The sequence below is a fragment of the Gymnogyps californianus genome, chromosome 7 (assembly GCF_018139145.2).
Source record: "Gymnogyps californianus isolate 813 chromosome 7, ASM1813914v2, whole genome shotgun sequence".
Taxonomy (NCBI): Eukaryota; Metazoa; Chordata; class Aves; order Accipitriformes; family Cathartidae; genus Gymnogyps; species Gymnogyps californianus.
In genome coordinates, this window is record NC_059477.1 from 22,435,407 (window position 1) to 22,444,732 (window position 9,326).

The 9,326-nt window shown below is 40.1% G+C and overlaps 1 protein-coding gene across 3 annotated transcripts; it reads left to right on the forward strand.

Moving 5' to 3' along the window:
• The first annotated feature begins 2,475 nt into the window (after nucleotides 1–2,475).
• On the forward strand, nucleotides 2,476–7,270 carry SPC25 (SPC25 component of NDC80 kinetochore complex). Of its 3 annotated transcripts, none has more exons than XM_050899867.1 (7): nucleotides 2,476–2,498; nucleotides 3,159–3,316; nucleotides 3,404–3,469; nucleotides 4,281–4,427; nucleotides 4,582–4,686; nucleotides 4,995–5,093; nucleotides 6,105–7,269. In XM_050899867.1, the coding sequence occupies exons 2-7, from the start codon at nucleotides 3,163–3,165 to the stop codon at nucleotides 6,227–6,229; spliced, it is 696 nt and encodes a 231-aa protein (XP_050755824.1). In that variant the 5' UTR covers nucleotides 2,476–2,498; nucleotides 3,159–3,162; the 3' UTR covers nucleotides 6,230–7,269. The 3 variants fall into 3 exon arrangements, with proteins under 3 accessions (XP_050755824.1, XP_050755823.1, XP_050755826.1); XM_050899866.1 differs by lacking the exon at nucleotides 2,476–2,498 and adding an exon at nucleotides 2,557–2,606; XM_050899869.1 differs by lacking the exon at nucleotides 2,476–2,498 and adding an exon at nucleotides 2,735–2,757 and having other exon boundaries at nucleotides 6,105–7,270.
• Nucleotides 7,271–9,326: the final 2,056 nt, after the last annotated feature.

A 9,326-nucleotide genomic window follows, 5' to 3' on the forward strand; every position in this document is an offset into this window, starting at 1 on the left:
AGTTTCCACCTAAGCTGCAGTAGCTCTCCAACCCTGAGCTCCCAACTACCCCTTAACCCAGCACTGGAATAGCCCAGTATGGACTTGGAGCTAGCAATAAAATAAAGCAACAGATCTTTGTTGGCAATAGCCTGCCCTTCGGTTTGATTGCAGATTAACTGTCACCCTGGTGCTGTCTGTGTACATCTCAGAACCTTAAGTTTAACCAACTATACCCTAAGGTTACAAAGACACGAAAAGCTGGCAAATGCAGAAAAGGGGCAGGTGGTACAATTACATTGTCTCCAGCAAAGCTCATAGTGCTAGAAATAGGGTAAATCGCTGTAGAAACTTTCTTCCATCCATGACTGCCCTGTGGCTTGATATGACAGACATTTAGAAAAAAACATTTCAGAACAAGTGTCTGGGCTAGAGTCACAGTAAGGTTAGGTGCCAGCGTTTCTGACTATGGAGCCTCTTGAATTAGACCTAATGGAGGATTTAAGCAGCATATGACCTGTGCTAGTTTGGGTCATGAGGCCACATTGCTGTTTGTGGTTGGTAAAAGCTGTCAGTTTGAACAGAAAACCAGTATCTGCTAAAATCACCATGATTCATTTAAACATGCAGTTGGTAAGCTAATTGTAGAGTTCGTTCATAGTGGGAACGTAAGCTTGAGGATAGGTTATACTGTAAGTTCATGTCTCTAGAAGGTGAGGTGTGGATTGTGCTAGTAAATGTCACAGGCTGTATTTAGTATTTGGCTGGTGAAAGTCTAAAACAAAGGAATAGGGCTAATGAAATCTAGAGAAACTTAACTGATGAAAAAAGATACCTAACATTTCGGAGCTAGTGCCAGCTACTGTGGGGTGAACATATTATCTATGTTAACAAAAGGATTCAGAAGAGACCAGACTGAAGAACCCACCAAAAGATTCAGGATTAGAATTCAGGATTTGTTTAGATTAGTTGAACTTGTATTTGCTAAACTCCAGTGGCTGGGAAAATTTTGTATTCAGAAAGTTATAAGCTTATATAACAAAGGTTAGCGATGTTAGGGGCAACATTTAAACTTTATACTGGCAGCATTCACTCAGCTAGGTTTAAGGTCTGATTGGGAAAAAGAGAGAAATGGTCCTAGTTAAAAAAAGCCGTAAGATGTAGGCTCCATAATGCCCAAATTTATATGTGGCTAGGTAGTCACCCTCGAACCAGCCCAACTTCAGTACATTTATCTGAAGCAGATAAGAAACAGTGGTCTAATAATTAGTTTTAGGACCAATGCTGAGGAAACTGCAATCTGGAGAACAGGTGTCCGAGTCAAATCAGACAGAAATACAGCTGGGTAGAAGTGCTATCCACCAGTAGTAACAGTTTATACAAGAATAATGCAACTAATAGTTGATGGTCTCAGCTCAGACTTTGCTTTGGGTCTGATGGGGTGGGGAAGAGTAATTAATGGTTTCAGACAGCAATCCTCAAAGCTTTACTAAGTTTACATTATTCTGAGATCATCTGAATAGCACTGAAGTAAATTAAAGCTAGGAGAAATTCATTAGCTATGGGAACAAAATTATTAGCAAGTAGCTTCCATGATAAACTGAAGGCTGGTACCTGGGATCACAAACCAGTGCTTATCCAGAGCCAAAAAGGAATATACCCAACTGGAGGCGCGGTGCCATAAGGAGGACATTCACGATGATAGAGGCTTATGACACGTGTTTGACTGGGCACAGGCAGGGCTGCTGTGTTTTTGTTCATACCAAAAAGGACTGCAATTACCTCTGCACATCAGTCTCCTATCATAAAGATCTACCTTAAAGATTAAATTTTTATGATTTACCTATCATAAAGATATGTAAATACCTATCATAAAGATAGGTAAACAGCACCACACTCGTGAGGTAATTCAGGCTTGGGGAATTAAAAGACAATTCAGGAGTGTCACAAAACTTATGACTAGATTACCCCAAGTATGTTCCGTGAATAAACTAAACATTGGAAACAAGCTCTAGCTTCAGAGGAGTGTAAAGGAGCTAGCCTGCTCCCCAGTTCGAGCCTGGTTTCATTCACCACGGAACAGTAAATCGCACAAACCGCACCAGGCTTTTCACCTCCACCGGCCCCGCTCCCCGGCGCTGCAGACAGCCCAGCCGCCGCCCTCTCAGCGGGCCCTGAGAAAACGTCTTAATCCTAACAGGCATTGCCCAAGGGAAGGAGAGGGACTCACAGCTAGCCTCTCCCTCCCACCACCAGCACTGACCGCCTCCGCAAGTCCCGAGGGGCTCTACGACAGCACCGCCCAGCCCTGCCCATCATGGCGCCTCCGCCTTGCCCCGGGGGGACCGTCACCGCAGGAACAGCGCCGACAGCTCCCGGCACGCCCTGCGGCTCCAGTCGCGGCAGGAAGGACGGCTGAGCCAATCAGCGGCGCGCTTGTTGCGAGGCGGGCGAGAGGCGGTACCCAGTTAGAAAGCAGCCGTTGGGGAGGCGGGAAGGCGCCGGCGGTTTGAAAGCTGGTGAGTGCGGGCGACCTCGGTGCGTTGCCTCTCTCCCTGTCCCGTCCCGTCCCGCCGGGTCGGGCCGGGCCGCTGTGTGCGGGGCTCGGCAGGCACCACCGCTCTGGGGTACGGGAGCGGCTGCGGCGGAGCGCCACTGGCTCGCGGGGCCGCAGCAGCCCGGCCGCCGCCGTTAACGTCTCGTCGGGCGGAGAAGGGGGGAAGCTCCCTGTCCGCCCCTCGGCCCGGGCTGCGAGCGTGAGGAGAGGGCCCCGGCTCGGTGCGAGCCCCGCGGGAGGACGGCGAAGGGGTGGGAGCGCCCCGGCGGCAGGAGGGCGCGGTGCTGCTGGGGGCTGCCGGGACCCTGGAAACGGGTGGCGGCCCCGAGCGCAGTGCAGTGCAGGGCCTCCTCCTGACGCAGATAACCCATCGCTGGTAGAGTAGCAAAAGAAACGTAACTCCTGCTGCTACTGCTTGTTGTAGTAATAATAACAACAAGAACAACTTAGGGGAAGAGGTTTTAATAACAAGTCAAGGGGATAAAAACTGCCCTAAAGGTTTATCCTGTGAGTTATAACTGCTGTGATTGTCTTGTGTGTCTTGACACTGTATTTATTCATGTTTGAATAAACATGTATTACATGTTTACATGTAATTACATGTATTACATGTTTGTTGCAGCACTATGGCTAATATAAAGACAGAAGATGAAATAATCCTTTTTGAAAGAGAAATGAAAGAGTTTTGGACCAAATTAAAAAGCATTTATGGCACTGAACAGATCAGTCAGACTTTAGCACTGAGAGATTCGTGCAAGGAGTCCATAAAAGCGCTTTCAGGTAAAAAGGCTTTATGTTCCTGTTACCGCTCTTATTTCCAAGTTATCATCAGACTTCTTCAGATACTGAAATAACTTTCCATTACAGAGAAATGGTCCAAGAAGCTGAAAGAAGGGGACCTGATGATTGATAAAATTCAGGAGTATAGCAATGGTACAGTACGGTGTTTTATTTGTGTCTAACATTTCTAAAATTAACTTAATACAGCTGAATAATATGTTTAACTTCCCATTTTGAAAGGTAAATAACATCAGATTGAAGACAGAATTAAAACCAAATATATTTGGTTGGTTACAGGATGTAAATTGCAAGTCAAAAGCAATTTGTTGGAAAACTTCATCGATGATGCAAAAAGATAAAGGTCTGGTTAAAGTTTTCTGTATAGTGGTTTTGGTGCTTAAGGATTTAAAACAACAAAGTACCAGAACTTGCTGACTGCAATAGGAAAAGTAAATTAAATTGCTTAGTAAAGTTAAATATTGTGAGGTTATGTATACCTCTTCCATATTAGTCATATGGATACATATGAATACAGTCAGCCTATCAGTCTAGGCTTAACTTCTCTGAATTTTGTAGTTAAACTTCGGAATATCAGGTAAAAATGATTGCAACTCCAATATCAGTCAGTGTTTCCATTCCTTGCTTTCTGTCAAATTATTTGTCTGTGGACAGGATCCACCATCCTCATGCTTTGAAGATGTATATAGTGCTGGCACCAGAAACAAAGAATTTGATTGAAGTATCAGAGGAGCTCCCTACTTAGTAGCTTCTCTTTTGAATAATGTTCACTTTAAGCTTTTATTTGACACTTTTAGTATAGTTATGCTGACTTCTCTCTCCAGCTGAGATAGCATCCATTTCACTAGGTTTTATTCAAATAAGTCATCTCAAACTATATAAATACTAAATAGCAGGGACCTAATTAATCAACTGTATATGTTCCTATTTTCTTGCCTTCTTTCAGAGATTCTCCAGCAGAGCCAACGCATATCAGAAAATCAAGAGCATTTGACAGAAATAAAATCTAACCTAAATCAAGAAGAAGAGCAAAAGAAGGGCTTGACTGACAGCATCCAAGAGCTTAAAGAAGAGTTGATGAAGAAAAAGGAAAGTAAGTAAGCAAAGGATAGTAAGTACATTTTCTTAATTAGAGGAGGAATTGTTTTCAACACTTGCTCTTGATGGACTTTTCTACTGTTCTAAATATTTTTGATGTGCTTGTTTTACCATTACTTTGATATTTATGATGACTTTTAAAATTCTAGTAATATCTTCTAAAAACAAAGCCGCTAAGGAGAGAGCGGAACGACTGTGCAAGTCTAAAGTATTGTTTGAAGAGCGCCTTGGATTGGAGATACGCAGAATTCACAGTAAGTTTCTGTAGTTTCCATGGTTTCCATGTGCAGTGATACAATGTGGTTAATGTTGGATTGTGCAGTGAAGAACATACTAGCTTACACAACTGAAGAATTGTCTTGGCCCAGGTATTATTATTGTCTCTCAAATGGCAAAATATGATAAGCTAAAATGCATTTGTCTTTCAAAGAGACCAGGGTTGCTTAATTTGTAAGTGTTCTAAGCATATTAATTGAAACTGTAGCTTCATATTGTGATTTTTAGTCATCATTGTGACTCCCCAGCAGAGGTTAATGGTGTTAATTCTGTTTGCTTGCTTTAGATGAACAATTACAGTTTATATTCAGACACATTGACCACAAAGATCCTGACAAACCATATGTGTTTACCCTTTCCATAAACGAACATGGAGATTATGAAGGTATGTGAATTTTGAATACTTAAGCAAGAGGACAGAATCTGATGTCCCTATTTGAAAAAACAGAGAGTAAAGTGCAGTTTAGTTGTAACCTTTATCTTCCAATTTCTGAATGAAAAAATCTCGTAATATGTTTTTTAATGAAGTTTCTCTTGTTAATTTATATGAAAATACAACTGCTTATCTTCACTCACCTCCATTTGTGGAGTTGCTGTTTACTTTGTATCAAGCAAAGCAGGAAAGAGAAGAGATACACAGAGATAAATGCTTCAGTTTGTAGTTTGTTGCTTCTTCCCTTTTATGCTAGAGTGAGCATTTATGCTGACAGGCATATTTCAATCTGTTTGAGAAGCCTAGAGGGCAGAAAAAAACTAGGTTCCCCACTATTGTGCGGAACCCTTACAGCTGTGTGACATAGGAGAAAGATTAAAACTTGAAATCCAGCATTCGTCTTCTGTAAGGGTACAGCCTTTCACATCTTAAAGCTGGTTTTGCAATATGGATCTTACTTCAGTTACAAAGAACAGCAGTGGTAATTTGAGTACTGTGCTGAGTAGCTTCTAGGTGGATGCTAGTGTTGCTCTGCTATTACTCTAGGTATGGACCAAATAGACTTCTGTTTTTACTAATTCAAATCTGAAGTGTGCTGAAGTTAAGTGTTTATCACATGCTGGCCTACATTGGTTTTCAGTCTGCTTGCCTGCAGAGCAACAAAAATGTTTAGGAATGTGTTTCAATTTTTGATCAGGCTATGGGTTACTGGGAATTGCTGTAACAATTCAAGCAGGAGCACAGCACTGAGTGGGAGATCTGGAAATTAAAAAAAAAAAGTGTGTTCTTTGAGGCTTTTTCTTTGCTGAAAGAAAATTATTTCATAGGCTACTCAAAAATAATACTGGAGGAAGCCAAAACATACAAAGATAAACTACATTCGTATTTCATAAGCATGGAAAAACACTAATATTAAATTTTTTTTATAATAGTCTAATCTTTTGGAAATTTGTGTCATTTTAGTGACTTCCTGTACTCCTCCTCTGGACTGTATAGCAGAGTTCCAGCTCAAAGTGAGAGAAACTAACAATTTTTCTGCATTTGTTGCCAACATCAGAAAAGCTTTCACTGCTTTATCTTATAAATAGTCTGAATAAAACTAGCTTATACCTCTCTAGCTGTAGAGCACTCTTTTCTTTCCTTCCTGTATTGTAAATGTATGTGTTTATCCATGTCTTACTCTAATTTCTAAATAAAGAAAAATAATGAAAACAGTATTTTAGTCCACTGTCACTAGAGACATTTTGGATCATTCTTTGAACAATATAATCAACTAATTCCTTAACTGAATGTCTCCAGACATGTAAATTTTGATCCAGTAGCAAGTAGCTTAATGATGTCATGATCTCTATTTAGCTACCCCAGGAAGATATTCAAAATAAAGTACTTCCTGTAATTTATGTCTCTCTTCCAAAAACATAAAGTGTCTTTCAGGTTTGTATGTGGTTGGAATAGGCCTGAAACCTACCAAAATAATGCACTGGAGCTTAGCAATTACTTCAGTTCCCTGTGTCACAGGTCACTATCTTAATTTTTACCCTGTCTTGTACTCTCCAGTGTCATCGCTCATTTTCATGCATGTAAATTGTTTTTCTTTTGGTCTGTTAAACTATATATTTTACTGCCTATTTCAGATTCTTGTCTGGATGCCTATTTCTGTTGTTAGTAACAAAACCATTTGACCTGCATGCTATTCTTGAATAAAGCTCTTAATAGGAGCAAGTAGGAACTTTGTATTGATGTGATGAGAAATCCTAGAGACCTGAAATAGAACCCTGCTGTAGCCTAGAGGTTCCTGGCTCCCAAAACACCCAGCTGGGCAGAAAAGCTGGCCTGAAACTTGAACTGCAGTGGTGAATGAGTAACACTCATACGATTACCAGCCTTAGTGTTTTATTGGGTATGTTTTAGAACAGACTAGTCATTCTGCTTTATTACATAAAGCATGTTGCAATGAAGGACTATTTATCATTGTCATTGGAAGTCTTAAGAAATGGCAAAGCCTGAAGTACAATGTATTAAAGTATGAAATATAGTAGTTACAGATAAATCATCTGTGTATCTTGCAGCTTATCAAGAAGACTATTATTGCCACAGCTTTGATTAAAAGTATTCTTTTTCTATCTTATTTGTCATGCCTTTTACTTTTCACAAAATATTTAAATGGACAGCTGCAACAATAAAGAAAACTCTTCATTTGATAATACAACATAGTTCAAATAAAATCTTGCTAAATTCTGTCCTGAAAATTCTAGTGAAGTAAGAGACCACTTGAATCAAAAACTAATGATGATCGCTCTCAAAACACAAATATCTAAGTCCATAAAAATGAAATATAGTGTAAAGAGTAAAAAATATCTAACACTGAAAACCCTATGAAAAAGTATTTAGAATTCTAGTATTTCCTAAATAATGAAAATAACCCTTTAAAATATCTTTTTGAAGAATGTTCCAAATTGTTCTTCAATAAAAACTTCAGAATATTTTCTGTGAAGTGAAAATTCATTTAAAATAGCACTCTGTCTCAAAGCACCTGTAAACAGAGCCTCCTGTCTTTCCTGTGAGATGCTAGTTCAGTTAACTTTAAATTTATACAGCATGTACCTACATTAGCATTTCATTTTTTATCAGGAGTGGACTTTTGGAGTGAATCTCCTGATCCTCGCCACTTTGGTTCGCATCTCCAATGCAAACTGCATTCCTTTTGGAAGGAAACTCAACTGGGAAATGCACACATAATGAGTTCCTGCTGTTAATGTCATGTAGTCCATAGGACAGACCAGAGCTGGCCCAAACCAGCACTTGGTGCAGATGTTGGTCTTCCCGTTTACTAATTAACTGTAGCAACATTCATTGTTCTTGCCCCAACCTATAATCTTATGCTTGGGCAAAAAACCAAAACAAACACGACACCCCCCTTAATTCGTATGCCTTCATCAGCTTCTTAATATGTAAGACCTGGCCATTTAGGCATGTTTATATCTGGTGATGCTGACAAGATAGATACTCTTACTACAATTGAGAATATTGCCCAGTCAGATGTGAACTGTATTTTAAATCACTTGGTTTGTCTAAACTTAACCGTACAACTTGCTGGACACAGCATAGACTATGCACTCAATCTTCTGTGAGATAGATAGCTAAAGTGCATCTTAACAAAAAACAGTAACATGTTTGCACATGTTGGCTCCAAAAAAGAAATAACCTTCTATTTCTTCTTCCCTATAGGGCATAATTTGCTATTTTCTAAATAATGCATCATTTTCCTTGGTATGCCCTATTGATTTTTTTCTTGTGCTACAGCCAGCTATACACAAAACGAGCAGTAAGAATGGTAAGGGTGCCAACTGATTACATTACAATTTTAGAACAGAATGGCAGCAGAGATTACTAGGCATTTCCATAATGACATCTCAAATGAAATACATCTTCAATTTCTGCCTTGTCCATAAACCCCATGTACTCTGAAAATTTTGTAACTGACAATGGGACAAACAGGCATAGGCTGGGAGACTGCCTTCAAGTACTGGGTCTAGTTGTTCATTACCAGATTTTGCCTCCTTTTCAACCATACTAACGGGAATATTTAAATAGCAGGTATTTCTTTCAATTAATTGCTTCTACCACCAAAAAAATGCTGTAGGCACTTTTATGTAGGTCAATAGACTAGCCAGTAGTTAAAAAAAATGCATTCAGCCAGCTCTGCACTTCTGTCTTCTCTCCCAGGAGCTACAACTGCTGTATTACCCCGCTTTGTTGGTATCTTTTCTTCTCCTTCCTTGTACAGAAGCCCTCACCTTCCATGTTAGAAAGCCTGTCCCTTCTGGCTTCTCACTAATGGCGTTGCCCCTGTATCCAGAATGACTATTCATTTTGAAGCATACTCCTGCCCTTCTCCACCTGTCTATGCCAAGCAACTCTTAGTTGCTCTGGAAAGTAAGAACTTCAGGATGCTCAACCAAATATTTTACAGCTGTTGTATGGAAGCAAAAAGACAGGCAGTACACAGCCACATCATTTCCATGTTTTCAAATGGAGCTGTTTATTCATTAAGGGTGTACATATTGCTCAGATGCACTCTGTAGCATATCTGATTTGATCATCCTCACAGGAGAAAAAAATTGAAACGTGCCCTGAGTAGCAAAGACAAATGCTCAGACTTACTGCCATTTTCTTTTCACGTTC

Bases quoted from the DNA above. Each gene is read 5' to 3' on its own strand.
- SPC25 (XM_050899867.1), top strand. From the start codon at position 3,163: ATGGCTAATATAAAGACAGAAGATGAAATAATCCTTTTTGAAAGAGAA. The intron at 4,687-4,994 runs GTAAGTTTCTGT...TGCTTGCTTTAG, and splicing joins GGAGATACGCAGAATTCACA to ATGAACAATTACAGTTTATA. The intron at 5,094-6,104 runs GTATGTGAATTT...GTGTCATTTTAG, and splicing joins CGAACATGGAGATTATGAAG to TGACTTCCTGTACTCCTCCT.